The 24,975-nt window shown below is 42.8% G+C and overlaps 1 protein-coding gene across 2 annotated transcripts in view; it reads left to right on the top strand.

Annotated features, from left to right (window-relative positions):
* Window positions 1–10,148: 10,148 nt before the first annotated feature.
* COL1A2 (collagen type I alpha 2 chain) overlaps window positions 10,149–24,975 on the top strand; it is a 38,473-nt gene continuing 23,646 nt past the window's right edge. The window contains exons 1-17 of one of the 2 annotated variants that reach the window (XM_069774867.1): window positions 10,149–10,259; window positions 10,917–10,955; window positions 12,607–12,690; window positions 14,069–14,125; window positions 16,418–16,462; window positions 16,567–16,620; window positions 16,922–16,975; window positions 17,365–17,418; window positions 17,935–17,988; window positions 18,253–18,306; window positions 19,975–20,019; window positions 20,253–20,306; window positions 20,416–20,460; window positions 22,950–23,003; window positions 24,510–24,608; window positions 24,694–24,738; window positions 24,842–24,940. In XM_069774867.1, coding sequence (XP_069630968.1) covers window positions 14,123–14,125; window positions 16,418–16,462; window positions 16,567–16,620; window positions 16,922–16,975; window positions 17,365–17,418; window positions 17,935–17,988; window positions 18,253–18,306; window positions 19,975–20,019; window positions 20,253–20,306; window positions 20,416–20,460; window positions 22,950–23,003; window positions 24,510–24,608; window positions 24,694–24,738; window positions 24,842–24,940 — 759 coding nt within the window. In that variant the 5' untranslated portion in view covers window positions 10,149–10,259; window positions 10,917–10,955; window positions 12,607–12,690; window positions 14,069–14,122. The remainder of the gene's footprint in view (window positions 10,260–10,916; window positions 10,956–12,606; window positions 12,691–14,068; window positions 14,126–16,417; window positions 16,463–16,566; window positions 16,621–16,921; window positions 16,976–17,364; window positions 17,419–17,934; window positions 17,989–18,252; window positions 18,307–19,974; window positions 20,020–20,252; window positions 20,307–20,415; window positions 20,461–22,949; window positions 23,004–24,509; window positions 24,609–24,693; window positions 24,739–24,841; window positions 24,941–24,975) is intronic. The other variant, XM_009930894.2, reaches the window with a different exon arrangement.

Below are 24,975 nucleotides of genomic sequence, written 5' to 3'. Positions count from 1 at the left end.
TTTTCCAGTGCTTATTTCATTCATGTACTTCTGAGTCCTTGACCTTATCACTCCCAAGCCTGTTGAGAATGTGAAGGAATGGATACAGATCTGCTACAAGTGATATTCAGTGCATTTTCATTTTTTCTTTTCTCATAAAGAAAATCCTGAAAGTCCCCAGAAGCTGAGGCTCTGTAGCTGTCACGTCACAGTGCTATGCCATAAAGATGCAATGGAACCTTTTTAATACTGTTATTTCATTTCCATATGCTGACTAACAGTGGTACGAGCTTGGTATTCCAGAACTCACTGCCACATCATAGACTTACCACACATCCATTAATATGTGTGTTCATATAGAGAAAGTATTCTCAGCAGCATTACTTTAATTTGCTTTTACTAGAATTTACTGAGACTGATGATCATTTTAAAAGGACCACTTGCCTTAATTTTATCTTGCCTTCTGTTTTTGTTGAGAACCTTGCATGCCTTAAGTCAAAACTCTAAGGTTGGCAAAGAGAACAGGCAAAAAAACCCTAATTAGATGGTTAAAGCTGAAAAAAAATAATTCTGTGATAGGGCTTAAATACTTGTAAGATATACAACTATAGTGAATACTGGCCTGGCCCTGCAATTACTGAAGTCAGCGTGAGTTTCCATTCTATTATCTGAGTGAGAACAGAATCAGAGCCAGTGTAGAGGGCTCTTTATAACAGCCGTACAGACTTATAGCTTTATTAAATGGAATGGATGCAAAGTCCAAATGGTCTTAAAAAATTAGTTTTAAAATTAGCTTTCAGATATAAAGTAAGCTAGCATATTAATAATTGCACTATGTTATTGGATGACTCTCAGTGTCATAGAGCAACAGATTGAGTTGATAATGGTCTGAAAAGTAGTCTATGTGTCCTGAATTCACTTAAGCTTGTTAAATTGGTTTGGCTCCAGTAAAAACCAACAGAGCCTTCTATCAATACGTGGACTAAACCTTTGTTTTGACCTCCTCAATTCCTAACTATGTAACCTCTGAGGAACAAAAAAGAAAAACAAAAAAAAAAAAGGAAAAATAGTATATACTTTAAATAAGTAAACACCACCCAGAAAGCTCACTGACTGCCACTGCAGAAGTTTACCACTTTTGAGAAGGATAACTAGACATCTCAGTTGCAGTGAAGCAGCCTTGAGTCTTCCTCTTTTTTGTCTTTACTGAAGTATAAGCAAGGAAAATTGTCCTTTAAATCTGTCTACTGATGCCTTCAACAGCACTCCCCCATGGGCTGATGAGCTGCTCTCTGCCTATCAGTTGTTCCTTTTTGAGAATCCATGACCATTACTCCTGCTGAGAATAACGAATGATGATTTATTTCAAGTGTACACAGCCACTGGGGAACAGAAACTAAAGGAAGTAGCTGCCATAGAACCTGTTTGTTTCTCATTAAAAGTCGATTTGCTGGACTACTTCTCAAAAGCCACTTTAAATGATTCTGAAAGAACTGTCTTAAAATATCAAAGAAGTATTAGAAGTCAATGGCTATGAGCTGTTTGCACAAAGAACAATGTTCCTGCTTCTATACCATTTACTGTCACTGTACAGACTCCCTCTAAATGATGATCCATGGACCAGCAAAGTCATGACTCTCTTTATGTACCTGTGCCATGCTCTTAGATCTCTGTACACCTTTAGTCCTACATGGTGTCATGGTTTAACCCCAGCCAGCAACTAAGCACCACACAGCCATTTGCTCCCCCCTCCCTCCTCCCCGTGGGATGGGGAGGAGAATCAGGAAAAAAAAAATAAAACTCATGGGTTGAGATAAGAACAGTTTAATAACTAAATTTTTTTTAAATATATAAAAATAATACAAATGTAAAACCAATAATAATAATAATTGTAATGAAAAGGAATATAACAAAAAGAGACAAATTAGACCCATGAAAAGACAATTGATGCACAATGCAATTGCTCACCACCCACTGACTGATGCCCAAGCAGTGATCTGCCCCTCCTGGCCAACTCCCCCCAGTTTATATACTGAGCATGACGTTCTGTGGTATGGAGTATCCCTTTGGCTAGTTCAGGTCAGCTGTCCTGGCCATGCTCCCTCCCAGCTTCTTGTACACCTGCTTGCTGGCACAGCATGGGAAACTGAAAAATCCCTAACTCAGGATAAGCGCTACTTAGCAACAAGTAAAACATCAGTGTGTTATCAACATTATTCTCACACTAAATCCAGAATGCACTGTACCAGTTACTAGGAAGAAAACTAACTCTATCCCAGCTGAAAGCCAGACATATGGGAACAGTGTCCTGACCACAGGAGTCTGGCAAACCTGGCCCTTCAACACAGGGTGCAGAGGCCTGGTGGAAGTTCCTTGCACTATCATCTCATCTCTCCTCAGGATTTTCCCATAAGAGTATAGCACAACTTTTTTTGTTATTTTTTTTAACTAAGCAGTCAGGAAGAAAACAGCAAACATGAAACAATGAATTGCGGTGAGAGGGATACGCCATACTGTTTCTGTATTTTCTCCACTGACAAAGTACTAGTCTCCTTATTATTCAGAGCAAGATACTGACTACAACCATGCTAAGATGTGAAGTGTAGAATCATGAACAGTATTATTAAAGCTAGCTCTAATCAAGCTTATATGTCTACACAGCAGACACCAAGTAAAATCTACCCAGGGTTCAACTTAGTGCTGCATTAAATCGTATAGACCCTCATATATCTATGTATCCTACAAAAGAAAGACTAAAGCCAGATTGTGTCACTTAACCAGCCCCAGTACTCAAAGGAGTCCCACTGGGAAACTACTTCCCTTATGAATTTTCGTTGCTCATACTTTACTGCTACATAGTTGGGCACGCATCCATTATCTGAACAAATGTGCAAAGCTTTGTGTTGGAATAGATGTAAAGAAATCAATAGCTGTTTGCACCAACCACAAATGCTGTGGCTCTCCCACTCATATTAGCCTGAGGAAAGTAGGATCTGAGAGCACACCAAATCCAGTTATCCACCGTGGGTGGATACCGTGGGGTATGAGGTTTGGGGTATGAGCCCATAAAGATGCAGATCTTTCTCCAAACTCTGGCATTGCTCTGTGTTTTCTTGTAATGTGGTACTGGCCAGGCAGCATTAAATTGTTTGGCTGGATAATGGCTCAATGGTTGCCCGATAAGTTTTGAAGGAGTAGGCGGGGCAAATGCTTCCCAGTGTATGTATTAAAAACAGTTATGGTTTTCAGAATTTAAGGTCTGCATTCTAATGAATTGTTCAAAATAATGAGAAATAAATTTGCTTTGACATCACCTGAAACTCATCTCTTTCAAAGCTTGCCCTAACAGCAAATTTTCCAGAGGTTATTTTTTATTATCATCAGTTTCAGTTTAAATTGTGCCACAGGCGTTACTGGCTTCAGTGTGAAATAGTTCCTTTAAATAGGTATGATCCAAAGGGAAAATGAGTTCTTAGATGTTTTCTTGTTAAAGCTGGCTGATCAAATCACTTCTGGTATGCTAATGGTTCCAAAAGCTGTCATGTTACTTCTGTTAATTTAGGAGTCCCTGTACTAGTAAAGATATTTGCATAATAGCAACCATTTGCAATAATTGTATTTTATGGAAAAAATATTTTCTGAGTCTGTACTATAGAACCAAATTCACTGAGCACTCCCTTTTTTGGAAATACCTTCATTTTTTCCCCAAGTTTCCAAGATTACTTTTGCATGCTTAGATAGAGTAGATGAGCAATGTAGCCTACCCTCACAACAGAAGCTGTGACAGTATCTGCCTTTGTCACTTACCCTAAAATGATTGGTGTTGCTTGAATTAGTGCTGATGCTAGAGGGAAAAGATTCCTCTTTTTCCTCCCCCGTCTTTCCTCAAAATACGAAGACTATGGCTGAGTGTTAGTGAAGAAAATGGCCGAGGGCACCATAGGCTCCAAAGGTCAGGAAGACATCTGAGACTGTTAGGGCAAAGCTGCCGGTCCTAGAGAACTTCAGTTATGGGTTTTTCAGCATGGTGCTTTGTTGAAAAGAGACCTGTAGAGATGGGGAAAGAGTCATACCAATGAATTATTATTCTGTACCTCTTTCTCTTTTTTCCTGCCCCTACACACCAATCCTGAAATGGCTGGAGCATACCAAGAATGTATCTCTTTTGAAGCCTAGGAGCTCTAGTTTCCTATAATCTCAACAGCTTTTGTGTGCTGCTGAACGTCCAGCTGTGTCTCCCTCAGCCATTTGCTTTATGGTAGATGTCGTAGTTGAATTGAAAATCCATGTCTTGGGGGGGGGGGGGCTTGTCTTTCCTGTGTGAAACTTCATGGGTAGGACGGAGGGGAATGGTGGTTTAGTTTGGTTTGGTCAGGATCCATGTGTCCATATTCTTGCACCATCAGAGTATTCCATTAGTAGAAAAGGGCCATCATTTATTGAAAATGTGCATAAAAGCAGGCAAGCAACGGTTGTCTGACATGATGTATATGCAATTAGAACAGATTTTGTCTCAAAAGAGTCTAATTACTATTATAATCAGTCAATAAATGTTCTGCTGATGCAGCAGAGTCAAAATTCATTTGACAAAATGAAGAACAACTCTGTCTATAGAGTCAAATGATTGATTTCAAGGGACAAGTTTAAAAAAAAACCAAAACACTATTCACTGAAAGTGGAGGTGTCATACTCGGACTTGAGCCTCAGTGCTTTGGGTCTAATTTCAATTATTATTTCAACTTGTTTGAAGCTCACTGAGCTATTTTAGGTTTATGGTGGTATAAACTTTGAAGTAGTTAACTTTGCTGCCCAGATTAATTTTAAATCCTAGTTGATTTAAATTGACACCATTCACATGAAAGATAATCTGAAAGGCTACTTATGTACTGTTTATGTCATGTACTTCTATTACAACGTTCCAATCTGTCATCATCTGTTGGGCTCCTATTTTGTGGTCAGACATACGTCGTTGGACCACCTTTTCCTAACACTGGGGGTTTTTTTTATCCAAAACGGCAGGTTTAATTCCACGTGCAGTCTAATTCTGTGCGCTGTCATGCTCCTTATCCCTTTCATCGGCACTCTTGATAGCGAGGGAACGTCCCGTACGCAGAGGCGGCTTCAGGCAGGCTCTTCAGCCCGGGTACGGCTGGCTGTCCCTGCCACGCGTGGAAGCGTGGCACAGACCTGCTGCTTCGGCGGTGCCCGGCGCTGGCAGCGCCCCTGGGACACAGCCTCTGTGGGGTCCTCCCTCAGACGGACACCCACCCGCGTCCCATCTTTCCCCTGCTTTCTGGCCGCGTCCCCCGGAGGCAGCTTATAAATAAGGGCTGGGTACACCCCCCGCATCTCCCCAAAGATAGGCTGCGGGAGAGACGACCCCCTTCGCTCAGGGGTGGGCAGGAGGCGGTGCGGCCCCGCCGCGGCCCCGCTGCCGGGAGCCCTCCCGCTCCCCCCCGCCAGCGCGGAGGCTCGTCGCGGCTCGCTGGTGTGTCGGAGCAGGATCCGCCTGCTTGGCGACCCACAGCCAGGGGCCGGGGGAGGGAAGGGAAGCGAGCACCGCGTCCCGCGGCGCCCTCCTGGCCCCTTCGGCCCCGGAGAGGGGGGCCCGTTCTGAGGCGGGGCTGCCATTTGCCTTCGCCGTTACCTCTTGCCCGGGACTCCCTTCAGCTAGCAGAGGGGGCCCGGGAGGGGGCCGGCTGCCTGCCTCGGAGGAGCCCCTGGGCGGGGAGGCGGGCTGGCCGCTGCCGCCGCTTGGCCCGGCCGGCGGCACCACGTCAGCTCCCCTCAGCCGCCGCGGGCCAGAGCCCGGCGGGGCCGAGATGGGCGACCCCAAGTGACTGCCGCCCCCCGACGCCAGTGCCTGGGGCAGAGGCGCCCCGGGAGGGACGATGGGGGCCCGCTGCCCGCCGCGAGGGGCGGCCTGTCCCTGCCAGCCCTCAGAGGCACGGCGCGGGCAGCTCCTCTCACCCCCTCCTCGGCCTCCCTGATCGCCGTGGGGCGGTCGCCCCCCCCAACCTCCCCCCCCCCGAAAAGGGAGAAGCCGGTTGCCGGACAGACGTGGCAAGCAACCCCGCCAGCTTTCCCCACAGCTGGGTGCGCGGGTGGCCGGCGGGAAGGGGGGCCGTCGGGAGCGCCCATCCTCCTTCCTGCGCCGGAGAGCCGCCGTGGGGCTCAGTTTAACCGGCCGGGGGACGGCCCAGGCTCTCCCCCTCACACACGCACGCTGCTCGAGCGGCCGCGAAGCCGGGAGAAGAAACTGGCGGTTCCCTGCCCGCGCCCGGGCCGGAGAGACCCCCCTGGGGAAACCAAACCGCCGAGACGCGAAGGCGCTCTGCCGCGGTCGGCTGCGAGCGGGCTGATGGGGCTGTCGCCGCCCCCTCCTCGCCGCGGGGAGCCCAGCACCCACGCCGGCCGCCCTCGGGGAAACGCGAGGGGCGAGGGACCGGGGTGACAGGCTGCCCGCACCCCGTGCTGGAGGGGCCGGGCGCCTCGGGACCTCTGGTGAGGGGAAGCATCGCCTTTCGCCCGCGGTTGCGGCGGGGCAAGCTTGAGGAGAGGATCCAGCCTCTTCCCGGCTCCCCTGGCCGCTTCCCCGCCGCGATCGGAGCGGGGCAGGAGGCTCCGCAGGCCCTGGACAGCTCCTGCTTTGAAAGCCCTCGGAGCGCCCTCCCGGCCGCTGCCAGCCGGCCGCCCGGCGAGGCTCCCGGCCGCGCAGCCCAGAAAAGCAGGGCGAGGGGCGGGGGACGTCTGAAAAAAAAAAAAAAGAAAAAAAAAAATGAGACGACGAGTCAGATTTTCCTTCCGAAAGCCTCAAAGTGTCCACGTCCTCAAAGCATGGAACCAATTTAACGTCGCCGCCTCCCTCGCCCGCCCTCCGCCCCCTCCCCTGCCGACCCCGCGCCCCCTCCGCCCCGCGGCCGCCGCTGCCAAGGCTGCCGCGGCGGGCCGGAGACACGGGGCACGTGACAGCCTGGGAGCCGCGCGGGCCCCGCGGCCGGCGCGCGCCCATTGGCTGCGCCGCCGCCGGTGACTCGCGGTCCCGGGACCCTCCTGCGGTATAAATAGGGCGGACCGGGGCTTGATTAATTTAGCATCCCGGGCAGCAGGTTTCTGCTAAGGTTGGAGTTACTGCTCAAGACTGTATGCCTGCGTCCCATAGGTAATAGCTAACCACCGACCAGGGACTCTGCACCACAAGGAGTCTGCATGTCTTGCAACTAGACATGCTCAGCTTTGTGGATACACGGATTTTGTTGCTGCTTGCAGTAACTTCATACCTAGCAACAGGCCAACGTAAGTGCTTTTAGCTTGTTTGTGGCATGGGTGGTGTCATCAGGGGGTGGCTGTCCTACTCTCCGCGCTCTAGCCAGACGTCTTCCCCACGGATGGTAGTCTGCGGGGAGCTGCAGCTTCCCAAGCTATAGAGACCATCTCACAAAACTGCCACCTCCGTCCCAGATCAGAATCTAGCTTCTTTTTTTTTCCCTCAGAAATAGAAAAGGATGGCAAAAGGCCAACGAGATATACCCCCCCCCCCCCAAAAAAAAAGAAGAAAAAAAGGACGGGCTGGCATCCAAAGGAGCACGCAAAGCCCTAATTCAGGCGCAGATGCTTAAAGGCTAGGAGGAGCGTGTTTACGGCGAGCAGAAGAATTGGGGCTGCAGCCGGACTGCCCTTCTGTGAGACTTCAGGCGCGTTTTGCGAAGCGGGGGACCGGGAGGAGTGGGAGAGCAGAGCAGAGGCGAGAGAGGGGACCGCCGGCTCACCCCTTCCCTCCGAGCGGAGGGCGTGCGGGCCGCGGGCACCTCGGCGCCCCCTGGAGGCGGAGCGGGGCCCTGCGGCGCGCCGTGCTGCTGGGCGCCCTCCGAGCCAGCCCGCAGGGGGAAAGCTGTCGGCGGCTGCCCGGGTGGCCCCCCGCACGCCGAGCCCGCCCGCCCGGGGGTCTCCGGAGAGGGAAAGACCGTACGAGGCAGGAGGAGGGAGGCAGGGAAGGAAATGCTTAGCTCTAGGGGCGAAAAGGGAAGGGGGCTCCCCGAGGGTGCAGCGCGGCTCCACGACGCTCGCTGGGAAAGGGATTTCGTCTCGCCCCTCGCTGACGGAGAAGCGCAGCCCCCCCCCCCCCCCCCCCCACACACACGGCGGCGGGAGAGAAACGCGCCCCACGCACTTGGCTGGGGGAGAAGCGGAGCCTTCCCCCTGCCTCCCTGCTGGGCGGCATCCTGTGAAGTCCCCCCTTAGCCCCTCGCCGCCGTGCCTCTGCGGGACTGGCTTTGACCCAGGGTCTGGCCGCCTTCCTGGGCGGCGGGGGCAGCGCTGCGCTGCCCCCTCTTGGCGCTGGGAGCCCCCGGGACGGTGCCCCCCGCGCCCCGCCCGCTGCGCCCCGCCTCGCCGCTGCCAGCAGCGAGGCGTGGCGGGGCGGCGGGGAAGCCGTGGCGGTGGGCGGCCTGGTGGCCGTGGCCCTGAGGAGGGGCGAGGGCCCGCGGCGGGGCCGTTCGGGGGGGGGGGAGGGCGGCCGGGCTGCGGCCTGTCCCAGGCAGCGCGACCGCCCCCCCCGGGGACGTTTCCCGCCCGCGGGTGACGGGCAGCGGTAGCAGCGGCTGAGGAGACGGAGCGGTTCGTGTGGGGACCCCGCCGGACCGACCGCCCCCCGCTTTTCCTTAAGTACGGTAGTGTAGTCGCCAGTGTCACCATCACCCGGGGGCAATAGTGGTTTTAATTTTATGTTGAGTTAGTATAGGCAATCGGTGTTCTGCCGTGGTATTTCAGCTCTTTATAGCGTTCAGCACTTCAGTATTGTTACCTTTTTGCTGGACTGTATGAATCGTCCGAATTTAGCGTGATCATATGTTGCCAAAGTGACGCTTTGTGGAAAAACACACAACAACCTGTTAGTAATAGCGTCAAATTGCTGGCATTCAGGTGTGATGTGAGATGTTTTTACCATGGCAAGTTTCAGCCGAAATAGAGTTTTAATTGCTTGAAATTCAGAAAACGGATTTTTGAAAATCAGTATCTCCAACTAATTAACAAGAGCGTACTTAGTAGTAAATAACATACAGAGAGGAAGTTGCTTGCTATTTGGTGTTTAATAGCTTCAAACTTCTCTTTAACATACTATACGACGTTTGACAGGAAATTGTGGAGATAGGTACGCTTGGGTAGAACCATTCCCCATAAAAAGTGGGATGGGGCCATTTATATTAAAATTTAAGATTACTCCTACAATTTAATATCTTCACGTGTGTCAGCCTGTCTGGGTTTATTCATCTGTTACATGCACACATACGTGAAAATATATATGTCCATTTTTTTCCATGGAGCTATGTTTAAGCATATTTAGAGCAGGCTTATAGAAGATATCTGCCTTTTTACTGTATCAACCATATTACTTGTTTTAATTTCATTAGCAAGTCTGTTTTGAATTTGAAATACATAGGAATCTCACCTGTGAGTCCTTACAGTTAAGATAATCATCTTAAAAGTAAGAAATTACGTTAAGAAAATGTTTCTAGCATTAAGAAAATTAACCAAATTGCATTTTGATTTAAAAGCATTGAAATGTAAACCTTGTAAAATAACTGAATCCACACTCTAATTATCTCCTTTTTTTCTTTCCCTTCCCTTCTTTTTCCAGATGTGAGTGAGGTCAGTATAATTATTTCGTATCTAATATGTAACACTCAACTTCAATTAACAGGCTAGACTTCTTTTTCGTGGCAGTATTATTTACTAATGTTAATTCCCAAGATGGTCATGGAAAGATACCGATTAAATCCTGATGGGACTGCCTGAAAATGTACCCACCCCAATTTCTCAAGTGGGACGTCCTTTTCTAAGAGACTGCCTTCATAGGTGTAAAGACCATGAGGAGAAAGTAACGGAGCAGTGGTGTTTGGACATCATACCTGGCAGTTTGGATTGGAGATTACTCTACTTTAAAGCCAGTCTTACAGTCTAAATTTCATTGCACAGAAGGATTATGGAAGAACGCAGGTGTGACTTTTTATGTCAGTTTTGTAGGCTGTAATAGGTATAAAATTGTCAGTCTTCAACAGAATGTTCTAATGTAGTTACATGTATCTTTGATATATAATAAACTTCTAGCCTTCATAGTAATTTAAAACCATACGGCATATTTAAATATACTGTACTGAGAAAAATTATGTAAGAAGTTGAGTCTAAGTTTGTACATTATTTTAGTTTAAAATATTGGGAGAAAGTGTGTCTTTTTTTTTAATTCTCTTCTTTATTTTTTCCAGACACCTGCAGGGCGGAAGGTAAGCATTTTAATTTTTCTTGTGTGGAAATGGAGATGATATCAGATATTCTTAGGCAGATTAATATTTTGTTGAATATTGGATGAAGGGAAAAACAACCACATTCATTATTTCCAGTGTTCCCTGAGAATAGCAGTAGTACTGAGATGAGTAGGAAGTAAAAAGGAGGAAACGATGGCTGCAACATCTTAACAGCAGGGTAAATCCAAATATTGGATATAAGCTGCTTTACCCAAGAGCAGAGCTAAGCCTACCAAGAACTAAACTGAGTTCCTTTGGAAAAATTTACATGAATTGAAGAGTACAGCAATATCCATACAGGTCTAAAAGGCTAAATAGTTTCTGCTTTATTTCTAAAAGTCACTACTGTTAAATTAGAGCCAGTTATCCAGTAGAGACTAAAACCAACTTTGCAAGTACTTCTGTGGACTGTACAGTGATAATTTTAACTGACATAGTAATGACAGTGACTAAAAATCAATTTCCAAAAAGTTACTGTGGAAAAAGAATATGCTGTCTGTGGAAAGTAGCTATCGGACTTGTATGTGCAGTCTGCTTTCCCTTTTTCATGTACACTAATTATTTTTAATGTATCTGTTTCCCTGTATCATCCTGGAAAATTTCCACGGTAACTCATTAAGTTTTATTTTCTTTCAGCAGGGCCCTAGAGGAGACAAAGGGCCACAGGGAGAAAGGGTAAGGAATTAGATTGACGTTCATCTGTTTGTGATCTTTGAACAGCGGTTGTTGGAAGACAAGTAGGAAAAAAACTAAGTTTAGGCATTGATGTGAGATTAAATGAATGTACCTGTAGAAGCTTGCATGTACAATTTCATTAAAAAGAAACCAAGTCACCTGTGTACCAAATTCTGCCCCAGCAATACCTCACCAACCTAATTGTGGTCATTGTGCCTGAGCAGATGTGGTTGAGTTCAGACAGCAACCTAGCAATCCAAGTGATGGTTTGAAAAACTTTTTTCCAACTGCCCATAGTGGAAATAGTGCATGAAAATGCAGAAGGGAAAGTTGACACATAAAGATGTAGTCTTTGAACAATATGGCATGCGGATAAGCTTTCTATATCAAACCCGAATAGACAAAGCTAGCTTTGAGGATCATTCATTATCTGTGCCTCCAAAGATGGCTTGAAAAAGCTCTCTTCTTGGCAGCTAGGCATTTGTCATCTACCTTCTATTAGTCAAAGCAGATATTGTACTGTTAAAGGCTACTGTAAAAGTAACCATAAATAAGGACAGCTGAATACCTTAATTGTAATGTTAATTCATATTGCTGATATCTGCTTTTCGGATTTGCTTCTCCGTCTTTGCTGCTTTTTGTAAAGTGGTATTCTGAAATTCACATCCTTATCTGGACAGTGTGTAGTTACCATGTGTCTTTTTTGTATCTTCTAAAAATGGAAATGCCATACTACTGATAGGTAGCTCTTGAAGATTTCTTAGATCATAATATGCTGAAAAACATAATGGGAACTATTAGTATATCTGTATAGTCCACTGGATATTTGCTTTAGGCTACCACTAACTGAATTTGTTTAATGAAATGAGATATATTCTTTGTCCTGAAGGCAGCAAACCTAATCCTGCTCCTTTAGAAATCAGTAAGACTTTTATTATGGATTTCATCTAGCACTGAACTAGGTCCAAAATACAGACCAAATGAAATGCCTCACCTCAATTGCCATGATGGCAAAACTTGACCAGTTTTGTGCATTGAGGATGAAAAAATATAAGGGCAAATGTTGCTGGACTGAACACATGTAATTTCAAATTACAAAAATAATTGTAAAAAGTTCCAACAGTGGTAGCAGAGTGACAGTATCAAAAGAGCACTGCTTTATTGTCACTGAATTTGCAATTATACCAGCAAATAGTCTAGACTGATTAAAAACTGGCCTTTGACTTACTCTGGATCTGTGTTAGTTTGTACCAGTAGGGCTGACCTCTGCCAATCCTCAGTTGGTCAAATTTTAGGCTCTCACTAACAGAATGTGACAGGCTGCGTGGGTTCACATGGGTCACTTGGGTTTCACGGGTCCAAACTTTGGTCGCTTAAACTGAAACTTCCCAATTTGGAGATTACACTTTGGTAGCATGGCCCCATAAATCTTCTTAAATATGAAACTACAGTAAATATCTGATATGAGGTGTAGCAAGACAATGTAAATTCAGGCTATACTTATTTTCTAAAGTTAGCCATTTATTGAAACTGCATATATAGAACTGCTGTAGTGTGTGCTGTAGGTCCCTGGTTGTTAATGAATTTATCACTTCAGAGATTTCTTTAGCTACTTCTAATGTTCACCTTATAATCCTCTTTTTGACTCTAGGGTCCACCAGGTCCACCAGGCAGAGATGGTGAAGATGGTCTACCAGGTCCTCCAGGCCCCCCTGGTCCTCCAGGTCTTGGCGGAGTAAGGCATCCAAACTTTCTATTACTGAAACTGATAATCTCTGCTTTGTGACTAAGACTAAATGCATATCTGCTGGAAAACACTGATGTTGCATTGGAGAATAGAGGAAACATTCTCTTGTGATCTGCAAGAAACTGATGGTCCCAGTTCTGATGAAACTCTCCTTGGGATGTACATTTTCCGTGGCAAATTTGGATTCTGTATTCAACAGGGAGTTACGCACAGGAGCAAATCAACCCTGTTAATTAGCATTAAATTTATACGGCCATAATATGTATGGATTAGGAATCAACTAAATGAAACCTGTGCTGCTAAGCAGATGGGGAAAAGAAACAACACTTTGTGGCTGGGTTCAAGAAACAGCAACTGTATTGGAATAAGCTGAAGAAGCCTACCCTTAAGCTGAAACTCTATACTTAAAAGTCCTTTAGAATTTTAGAATATCTTCCTTTAGAATATTTCATTTCTATCTATATTCATGCTGCAGAATGTAAGTGGACTGTGTCGCATACACACTTTCTGCAGAAGTGTCCATCATGTATTCTCTACAGAATACTGGCTTTAACTCTTTGCTTGACGTTAGCTTGCACAGGGAGCATGAAGACATAGTGTCATATTGGTCAAGTTTAGTAAATCATCCTGTATGGAAGAATACTCTTTTGCCTTCAATTTGAATAGCAATAATTTGTTTTCCTATTAGCAACCCCCAAACTGCTTTCATTAATTTCTATTATTTTTATATGCTAAAAAAACAAAACAAGCAAGAAAAGGATTTTCAATTGTGTTGTATAGAACTTTTTTCCATTTTAGTGAAGAGCGAAAACATACTCCACAAAACTAGATGTATATTTGCCTACAAAACAAAAAGATCAAAAATCCAGTGCAGTGTTTCTGAGGCTGCACGCTCCTCAGATCTTTCTGAAGCTGAAGGACCCACCTCATCCAATAGTCAGTCAGGGCTGGTACATGGAATTTTATTTAAGCAGTGCAGTGAAAAAATATGCATAACTTCCCTCATTGGAAATTAGGCAGAATGATTTGAGCGTTTCAAGAAAGTTTTCAATTTTAAATGAGCGCTGAGTTTACATTCTTAATTTTCAGTTCACACTATTGCAGTGCCTCTCTATTGCTACTGCATAGATACTTGAGGCCATTGTGTGAAAGGGCCTTCCTAGTAAAATAAAGTCTTTCTGGAAACAAGTGAATAGAAATATATTTATAATAGGGCCATGTTTACTGAGCTTTACATATGCTGCTTTAACATACCATATAGCAAGTATAGCAAGACATATGACAGTCAGATGTAGGATGATAATTATCAATACTTTTTAAAGTAAAATTTTTAGTATTTTAATTTCAAACTTTTTATCACCTACAGAACTTCGCTGCTCAATATGATCCATCTAAAGCCGCTGATTTTGGCCCAGGACCTATGGTAGGTATATGATTTAGTACTTGATAACTTGCATAAATAACATGTTTAGTATTTTCCTTTGAGTCTAATCGAGCTGTATTAATGCAAAGCATAGTGTTAAAATTAGTGTTTTGATCATCTGTTGAGTCAGACTGTCAACTGATCCTTTGATGTAGGACAATGTGAAGTGTTTGAAATATAGTCTTAGGACTTGAAATATGGTCTTGGGACCGTATATTTAACTTGAATATAGCACTACTGGGTCTTGTGCTTTAATTGTGTCTGACCACACTTTTATGAAACAGTGAATCTCATAATCTGATGTCAGATAACACATGTACTTTGATACAGTATTACTTTACCCATATTGAGACAGAAGATTGTGTTTTAGGAATAAGATCGATTGTAAAGCTGCTCTCTAAAGCAGACATAGGTCTAGAAAGTAACTCAGTATCTCAGCTCTGGTTGGTGACCATTTTTCTCCCATGGGTGTACAACCCTTTTGATATCCTTGGATAGCACAGGTTTGGTAGGAAATTGGCCACCATGTTTGGTTCTCAATAATTGAATGTTAGTACTTGCTATTAAAAGGCTATTCTGAGGAGTAATCTTTATCAGTTACTGTATACTATTCCAAATGGATATTTAAGGAGTCTATTGCCTTTCCACATAAATTTCTAACCCTTCCTGATGTTAGCAGATATTTTCAGTGCACATAGATAACAGAATATGGGTTGAATTCACCACACACACTGACATCACAGACGATGCATCTGATGGGTGAGCAGCAGGATGAGGGCTGCCCAGGATTATTCTGGGTCCAGTGCTTGTTTCCATTCCTGAAAATAGTGTAATATTAAATGAATTTTTGAAAATATTTTTGCATCCATTTAGATACCTAATATAGAAAAATAGGTGTATCTTTAATCAAGTTCTGCCCTCAGTGTCTGACAATAAATCAGAAAATGTAGATGAGGATTTATTCAGGGTGTCACAATTGCTAAGTTCCAATTTTTGAGTCAGTTAGGGTTCATCTGACAGCAACAGCAGTAGATTCTACCTACTGTGAGGAAATTTTAAGTTTCATAAAGAAAATGTGAGTGATTGGGAAGATAGAAAAGGAGGGAAATACAATTATGGAATATAATTTGTGAAGAGATTCACAGGGCTTATGCAGCACATATGATTCAGACTGTCCAGAAGCCAGTATTTTTCCTAGAATTACTGCATATTTTTATAGCCACAAAATTGCTTTAGCTTCCATAAGTAAATGCCTGTATATAATATGCATTTATTCCCCTTAATAAAAAGTATTCAGTCTTACGGGAAAGCTACATAAGCCATTGCAAAGCTGGCAACATGATTTTAATCTTGTAATCAGAAAATCTAAAAGATTTCCTGAGAAAGTTTTAAAACCAGTTAAAAATATAATGATTTCTATTGAAACATCTTATAAAACATTCATTTTGATAATAGAAAACTCAATTAAATTTCAGTTCAAAGCTGCTTGCTTACTAAAGCTTCAGACAACTGTTAAAGTTCAGTAATCTGTGGAAATTTCCTTTTTAAAAGTGATTTTTGACCCCTTTTTTTTTTTAAGGTGTACGTAAATTCTAAATTCAGTCAAGAAGAATATGTTAGTGACTTATTTTGGAGGTGAAATGAAGAGAATTTAATCAAAAACAGAAAACAATGAAATATTTAAATAGAAGCTGATGGTTATTTGAAATAGTTATATACACAATATGTATAAGAGTTGTTTGATTTCTTTCCGAAATTGTGTGTGAATGTCCCAGTTCATGGTAGTACTGCCACTTACACACCTTTATTTTCCCTTTTACCTCTCTACCATTTTAATGATCTTATTATCCAACATCTGTTCTTGAAAATCATGATAAAATTGACAGGCCCAAAAATACAACCTTTCTTAATGTGTTGTTATGACCCTCATCTTTAAGCTCTGGAAAGTCATGCACAGGAAGGGAGAGAGTACATAGAAGAATGAACCAGTGCACTTGTTAACAAACCAGAATAGATTAACAAGTCTAATTTCAAAGTTCCTAGCCATAATGGTACATTCCTAATCATTTTACTGGATTCTGTGCTGGTTCATTGCCGTTAGAAGATCTGTTTGCACTTGGACTGCCTGTGCAAATTCATGCAGATCTCTTAACTTCCTCTAACTTGATTTGGACATTGCACACTGAAAACTGCAATGCTTACCAATTTTTTAGGAATACCAGGAATTGGTGTTATAGATGAGTTTATATAATGGTGATTTTTTTTAAAGATTTTGTAATTTTTCTCCCACAGGGTTTAATGGGACCTAGAGGCCCACCTGGAGCATCTGGACCCCCTGTAAGTACAGTCTCCTCTCTCCTACTGACTAATTAACATTGACATACCTGTAAAATCACAAAATAGCTTGGTCAAACACTAACAACATCTCCCTCCTCTTCTAGGGTCCTCCTGGTTTTCAAGGTGTTCCTGGTGAGCCAGGTGAACCTGGTCAAACAGTAAGTACAGTTTCACATACAGACACTGTTAGCATTAGAAATAGGACGCCAAAGCAGGCTTGTAATGCTTAGGCCCATTTCTCCTATCCATATGCACGTCCTTGAATGTTTGAATTGAATATTCCTGCTTGATCCTGTTACAGAAACAGAGATGAACACTCAGATTCAGACTCCTTCAGATTGGAATCATAAAGTGCAAAGTCAATTAGGATCCAGCTGTGCCCCAACTCAAGTCAGAAACCAGTGAAAAGACTTATCTGAAGAATGATGCTTTAAGCAATCCTCAATCTATTTTTAACAGGGTCCCCAGGGTCCTCGTGGTCCCCCTGGTCCTCCAGGAAAGGCTGGTGAAGACGTAAGTGGTTATTAAATGTTTCTCATCTCTTTTGGGGCAGTGATTCAACTCTAATATTAGGTTATTGTTAAGCTAAGCATTCTATTGGCCATAACTTTTACATTGTTCTATAATACTGGGTAGAATAAATAAACCCCTGAAATATTTTTTTACAGTACAAGAGATGCTGTATGTTGGAAACATACAGAAAAATGGATAACTTCAAAACCTGTCAAAATACATTATTTAGCTTCATGAATACAGGGAGAAGGAAACTTGAAAGCTAACAAGCTCTCTATATTTATTGAAAAAGAGAGACTTTGCCAATGTCTTTTCTTTTTTTAATGGTTTATGTTGTTGTTTTATGAAGTGAGCTTTCCTTCTTAGTGCATTATTACTGCATTTTTTAGGGTCACCCTGGCAAACCTGGAAGACCTGGTGAGAGAGGTGTTGCTGGCCCTCAGGTGTGTAGTGATCTACTGTATACAATACAAAACAGTTTTCTTATCAGTGAAACCTAACAATATTTCTGAATTGCACCACATTAACAACATACTAATATTCCCTATATGGATTAATCCAATTTTGGTTCTTAGCTTCAGGGGTATCATATAGTTATGTTTTTGTTTTGTGTTCCACCTCTCACCCCCCCAAAAAAATTAGTGTAATTAGAACAGAAGTGATATAGTGACGAGTTACACAGGAGCAGGTGAGCAGGCACCTTGGCATAGAAAGCTAAAACAGCTGTGCTATCACATGTTAATGCATGAAATTTCTGAGATTCAGAACTGGAAAATCAGGTTGATTACTGTTAGTCTTGGAACAAGTCTGGTCCTGGGAGGTTAGGAAATGGACTGTGTTCCTCACTTGAATGATCACAGCCCAAATCTAGTCATTAATTTTATTGAAAGACTTTTTCTTTCTTTTTAACTGCAGTATATAATAGGAGAGACAATCATTCATGCACTGTGTGTTTTTAGGGTGCTCGTGGTTTCCCTGGAACTCCTGGTCTCCCTGGCTTTAAGGGAATTAGGGTGAGTATATACATACTTTTTCCCTGAATAGTTAAGACTGACAACTCTTTAGCATACTGAAAACCCCTGAGTTAGGAGTGCATGAACCTCTTTGAAGGTTTTAATATCTCCTGATATGAAAGACTGATTTTTTTAAAAAATAGTAAGATTATATTAGGAAAACATTTTGTGTGGAAAGAAGGATTTACCTTACAAGACTAAGAGTTTGCGTATAGCCATTTGTGGGAAAATATATATTAATATTTATTTTTCTACTCAATATAGGGACATAGTGGTCCGGATGGTCAAAAGGGACAACCCGGTACTCCTGGCAACAAGGTACAGATGAAATCTGAAAATGTAGGATGCATTCGTAGCTCTTTCTAGTGAAAGACATATGAAGTCCCCTCCAGTCAGTCTTCCATGTTGTCATTAAACACTGACCAGCTGCAATAACCTAGAAGTCAGTGGATCCATGTAGGACATATACATGCATCTCAACATGAGAAATCATTCCTGGAGCCTTATTCTTGAGCCCTCTGTCAAGTTAGTACTTTCAATGAGTAAGAGCTGCAGAATTGGGCTCCTGATGACTGACTATCCAGCAGCACTTAGGACTGATTTTGCTATCTCTGCTTTTCTATGGATTGTATTTTGCATTTTCATGGGGTTTTTTAAAGCACACTAAAATGAAAACATCTAATTCTTCTACAAAATTCTGCTGTGTGAGACACATGCTCTAGTGTAAGGATTTCTGCTAAAAGTTTGGATAGATGCAGTGCTCTTCTGAGTTAAGGCTATTTGATCTTCACAGTCGTTTCCCTTTTTACCATCTTCAGATTAGTGCACATTTGAACACTGTTGTTAAAAAAAAAGTTTTTAAATATGGTCTAGAAACATCTCTAGCAAACTCTTCCTCTCTTAGTTTCTTCTTCTCCCATTCCACCCCAGTGCCTAATAGCAGTGTTCTTTAAAAAACATGACTGCAATATTGGGTCGTAGGAAATTTTAATGCTGCTGCTCCTATTCACAGGAGATTTGTATTCAAGAACTTTTAAATCTAACAATGAAAAGTTCAAATACTAATTCTCCCTCTTGCTTGTTTCTAAGAGCTTAGCACTACTTGTTCATAGAGCTATTAATTGTAACATAGCATTCTCCAATATCACTGCAAGCTGTTAACCTTCAGAAAAAGTTTGGTAAAGAGGTAGCAAACACTCTGTCCAGTCACTGGAGATTAAAAGCAGGTAAAGCAATTAAGTAAAGGAAAGAGTAGTTATTAGCAAGAGTGCTAATCTGACTGGAAAACACAAGCATAATAAACCAAGGTCACTCATGACATAACTCTGCTGAAAGCAGTGATGAAGGCAAAAACTTGTGCTGTTTGCAGCATTTAAGACTAGGTGCATTCAGATATATTCAGGATACAAGTGGTGTAGGACAAATCTTGTTAATATAGACCAGCCTAGACCAACTGCAGGCTTGCTGAGAGTCATGTTTTAATGGCTGTTACTCATATCTCGGTATTTTTGGTCTTAAGTTAAAAATACCTGAGGCCAACCCTTATTTCCAGCCATTTGACAGGAACTTTGTCAATTTAAGGCAAAAGAAAGCATCACTCTGCTTCTGCTCTAGCTAAAAAAAAAGTTGCTGATTGATCTGAATTGGTAGTTGACTATCCAAGCCCTATCTCTTAGGTGTGTACTACAGAGTAAATATCAGAATAAAGAAAGGGGGTAAAGAAAGCTGACATGGGTAAGAGAAGCAACTTCTTTCTGGTCCTCTTCTTCTAAGAGGATTCCAACTGGCCATGTTCCAGTATATGCAGGGACAGTCACAGTCTCTGCACCCTCAGGATCTGATGTGCTGTTATTGTATACTGTGGTACAAGTGCTACAGAAGACAAAGACGCTAGGATCCAGCAGTTGAATATCTATCTAGATGGTGTTGTGCTATCTGTCCAAAGCATCCTTTAAGTAACTCAAGCCTGCAAACTTTTTTTCATAGGGAGAACCTGGTGCCCCTGGTGAAAATGGTACCCCAGGACAACCTGTAAGTATTTACTGCTGCTGTGGACAATGATAATCTGATAGATATGGTTCAGCCAGCATTTTGGTCAATTTTTGTCATCAGTGACACTCCAGGTAGCTGTATACTCTAATGTAATAGTATGTGAATATTTAGAACAGAATTGCCTGGCTGCAACACACTTTGTATAGAGACTTAGAAGAAGAAATCTTTATCAGTGAATAGATATAAATGAGTTAATTTAATTTTTTCTTCAGGGTGCTCGTGGTCTCCCTGGTGAGAGAGGAAGAATAGGTGCCCCTGGACCAGCTGTAAGTGACTTCCCATCTGTCTGTTTGTCATCACGACCAGCCACTAACTGTGGCTTTCTCTGATCTTCGAATCTCTTTTCAAAATATTTATCATGTTCCCTCCTCACAGGGTGCTCGTGGAAGTGATGGCAGCACTGGCCCCACTGGACCTGCTGTAAGTTTCAGTCTTGATCTTTGACAATCTGGTTCCATTAGGCCTTGTGTCCCTCTTTCTGTTTATAGAGGATTTCATGGGCTTCCGAGAAGTCTATTGTGTGGATGTTTTTAACACAGTTCTTTGTTGCTTATCAGCCCATCACAAAAAAAAATCAGTAAAACATAAACCCTTTGCAGACAATATCCTGAGAGCCTCAGGATTTATATTAAGCACATCTGTATCAAAGGAACCAGATATTCTCTCATTTGCACTGGTGAGTTCATAGGGAAAGACCCAATGAACAGAATTCTCATTTCCAACAGTCTAACAGAACAGTTCTCATCCCAAAACTAAAGAGACTTTATACCTTTTAACAGATATGTATCATGCATGTGTTGCAGATGTGTATAATTACATACACCCTAAAACTATTAGATGCACTCCAGGACACGGCTTTGCATCTGCAACATTGTCCTGTCTGACTAGCAGGAGCTAACCTTTTTCATTCGCCACTGATACCTGAGTTATGTGAGCTAGTGTGAAAGGCCAGTAAGATCCAACTGTCCTGATCTGACTGGTAAACAATAACTATTCTAATAAGTGCTAATCCAATGCAGATTTGTTCATTTAAAAGGAGTTAATGTTGCCATGGCATACCACTGACTTCAATAAACCTCATTTATTTCAGTGAAATAAATGTGTGTACAGGGGTATAGTTTTGAAGCTGTAAAAAAATTCAGGAATAGCGCAGAATAGTTTTTCCTTCCTGCCTTTAGCTTTGCAAAAGTTGATTTTAATACTCCTTGTCACTTGAAACATCTGTCATGCTTTAACAGAGTAGAATGTTAGCGTAGGTGTGAATTTTGCTTTAGTTCTCCCATATGGGGTATTTAAAAAATACATGTGATTGGGCATTTAAATTGCAGGCAAATAGAGACCTTATAGCTAAGATCTGATGTTATACTTTGTAGTAGAACCAAAACATTTTAGCTGTCTTGAAGGCAATTGAGTTACTATGGGAGAAATATACTGGAACTGCTGATTGCAGAGGTGTTACTCTGAATGGGCAGCAGCAGAGAGTTGCATTGGGTCCCAGTGTCTATGCCAGGCTAAAGTTATTTTACACATACTTAGGTTGTGATGCTGTAAACATTCTGCATAGCACTTACTAACACCCTTTTTTTTTTAACTAAAACAAAAATAATTTTTTATTCTGCTTGCCACTGGGAATTTAAAACATAAAAAGAGTCACTGCAATGGAAATTCTGGAAGTTTTTTTCATGCGTATCTTAAAGGGCATTTGGGGTTTTTTTTCTTTGCTTGTGCAAAACCGGTGAGAATTCCAGGTACTCAGTTTATAACAAAAACAGTAGGTTATACAATGTTGGAAGCCAATTCCTCTTTGTTATACCAGCTGATCCATTTTAGTCCCTTGGATTTGTGAGGCAGTTTTAAAGTAAGTGTTTATAACTGAAAGATGTTAGCTCACAAAAAAGTAGATATCAGTCCCCAATAGCTATAGGTGAGTTGAATATTTCATTAATAAATGAAGAAAAACTATCCCTTTGTATTTGTATGCATTAAAGAATAACAAAGGCTATGAATCCATCAGTGTGTCGTATCTTGTGGTGTCTGGGTACCGTACATTAGGAAGCTTGTCCCATTCTAATTACAAATCTCACAGCAATAACTAGACATAGTAGAATCAGTAAAAGGGTCTCTTCAAGCTGCCATGCCATTGCCTTTGACATAAAAAAAACAAAACAGTTTAATGAAAGGGCACTGGGGCTGCACGTCTTCACTGCCTCAAAATGTATACTCTGGGTATGAATCAAGATTTCTAATCCATTCGCATGTTAGAATCAGCTCCTGGCCTCCACTTCTGTCAAGCCTGATCCAATTTCTAGTACAGTTTTATGGACCTCAATATAAGTTGTGCCAAGCGCTGGCTTGTAAAGTGGTGCAGAGATCTTAACCCTCTTCCCATGCCTGGAGAAGGACAAATGCTGTCGTCAACACAGGGCTCTTGTGTGTGACCCATAGTTCAGAAGGACTACTGGTGTGAAAGTGTACACAGTTACCCCTGCACAGTGAATGTGTTAGAACCAGCCACCTAAGACTTGCATTTGCAGGATGCAGTGCTCCCCTTCATTCATTGTGGGACTGTACAGCAAGAAATCTTGCCTTGCAGATGCCTGCCTCTGCCCATCCTATGTTTATTCTTTCTCAGGTGTTTGGCCTCAAGGCAAGGTTTTACCAATTGTTGCTTAATTCACACTTCTTTAGCTGCACTGCAAATGTTTTTCATCATTGACCTCGCTCTTAACTGTTTGTAGTGAACCAAATCTGTCAGTTTGGAGTTACAAAAGGCAACTGATATTCTGAGATGGTAATGTGCTGAAGTGTCTGTGTAAATGTGCATTTTTTTAATCTGTTTACTTCAGCAAGCAGCGTGTTTCTGACATCATGGAACACCTTTACACAGCTGCTTTTCTTTCATTTCCTAGGGCCCTATTGGTGCTGCTGGTCCTCCAGGCTTCCCAGGTGCTCCTGGTGCTAAGGTATGAACATCTGCTTCTACTGGTACATTTGATAGTGAAGATGAAATATAGTAACTAGTATTGCTAGGCAGCAAAAAACCACCCTCTCTGAAATGGGAGTGCTTTCTTATCAGTTACGGATCAGGATGAGGATGAATCCCTACAGTATTTGGAGAACATCATATGTGAATGCTATTTTAAAATACAGCAGTTATTTTACAGCTAAAGATTGATGCGAGGCAGGTTCAGGAAGACACATACCCTCTTTGGGTTTTTTTACTGCTTTCTAAGTGGTGCAGTTGTATACACCTTCAAAGGGTGACATGGATCATAACAAATAAGAAAAGTAGCAGTTTATATCACTTTACAGAAGTAGTGGAGGACCAAGAAGCTGCAGTTGAGTATCAAGCTCTTTCCAACCTAAGTTCTTGAAATTACAATGGAAAAATTGCACTTAAACTTTTCAGGTTTAGGGCAGTACCATTTTGCTCTTGCAGACTATAACTTAGATGACTCAGTTTATTGCTTAGATCTTAGCATTTTTACCTGGGTAAGAGTCTCATTATTTTGAATTTTACTTTGTCCAAGGAAGGACAGAGGATTTGGGGCAACAGTATGCCATATACTGCATTTACAGATTTCACTGACCATTTGCCAAGAAGCTCAAAGCTGAATACGCTTACATGTAGTGTGATACAGTTTTTCACCTGTAACACAAGTATACAAACTCCATGTCACAACAGACAAAACTGTCATCTTGATCCACCTTTAGAAGAAAACAGAGTATTGTTTGCTAGACCTCTTAATATTAACTGCAGGAAAAATGAGGAAAAGTTGAGATCCCATTCTGGTTATTCCTGTCAAAAGGCAAGACTTTTGGAAACCATGAAGTCTTCTCTGATGCAGATGTGAGTGTGGTTACAGCATGTAATTTCAAGAGAAGACTGCCTACGTGTCCAGGGGGAACTCTGACTACTTTGAGAATTGCTGAAGAGAAGTTGCCATTGTATGCAGCTTTTTGTAGTAGACTTAGTGAATACAAGCTTCTGAGAGTAAAACTAAGAACATTTTTTTCTGTCATTTACTCTACTGTGAACACTATCCTACAGCGCTCTGATCAGGCATCAGTGCAAATGGCATCCTGAGGTGCAAGATAATGGTCAGTTAGTTCTCATACACTGTAAGGCATCTCAGGCCAATGCTGGAGGCACATGTCTGTAGATAATACTGGAGTCAGAATTCTGATTTTATAGATCAACCTTCTGTGTAATTCTTGGCGATAGCATAGCTTCTCAGATAATGCTGAGCATCTGTTGTTCCCGTGTTAGCCATCAGCTTTGATGGAGCCTAGCTAGACATCCCAGTTTCAGTGCCTTTAAAATCCAGTAAAAGCTCTCAGCTCCTTGATTTCCTGGCCTCTGAAGTGGGAGTATAAATACATGATTGTTGTCTTAATGTCAGGCTAATATGGGATTGCTCTACTATGGTCCTAACACTGATAGAGGGCTATGTCCTTCTCTCAAACAGGGTGAAATCGGACCTGCTGGTAATGTTGGTCCTACTGGTCCTGCTGGTCCAAGAGGAGAGATTGGACTTCCTGGTTCTAGTGGTCCTGTTGGCCCTCCAGTGAGTAACTTGCCAGACTTTATCTGTTGTCCGATGGGTGCACTTGAGACTCTGAATTAACCAGTATTGTTACCTTTCTTAATAGGGCAACCCTGGTGCTAACGGTCTTCCAGGGGCTAAGGGTGCAGCTGTAAGTACAGCCATACTCACACTTGTTTGCTCTAAAAAAACACAATTCAATTAATGCAGCAGATAATGGGCTTATAATATGTTTTCCCCGCTCCGTTGGACAGGGTCTTCCTGGTGTTGCTGGTGCTCCTGGTCTGCCTGGTCCCCGTGGTATTCCTGGTCCCCCTGGCCCTGCTGGTCCTAGTGGTGCTAGAGGACTTGTTGTAAGTGACCTTGTATATTGTATGTCTTCATTTAA

Source organism: Haliaeetus albicilla, chromosome 2 (genome assembly GCF_947461875.1).
Source record: "Haliaeetus albicilla chromosome 2, bHalAlb1.1, whole genome shotgun sequence".
Classification (NCBI taxonomy): Eukaryota; Metazoa; Chordata; class Aves; order Accipitriformes; family Accipitridae; genus Haliaeetus; species Haliaeetus albicilla.
Note: the sequence above shows the minus strand (reverse complement) of the source record. Positions and strands in the feature narration are given on the sequence as shown.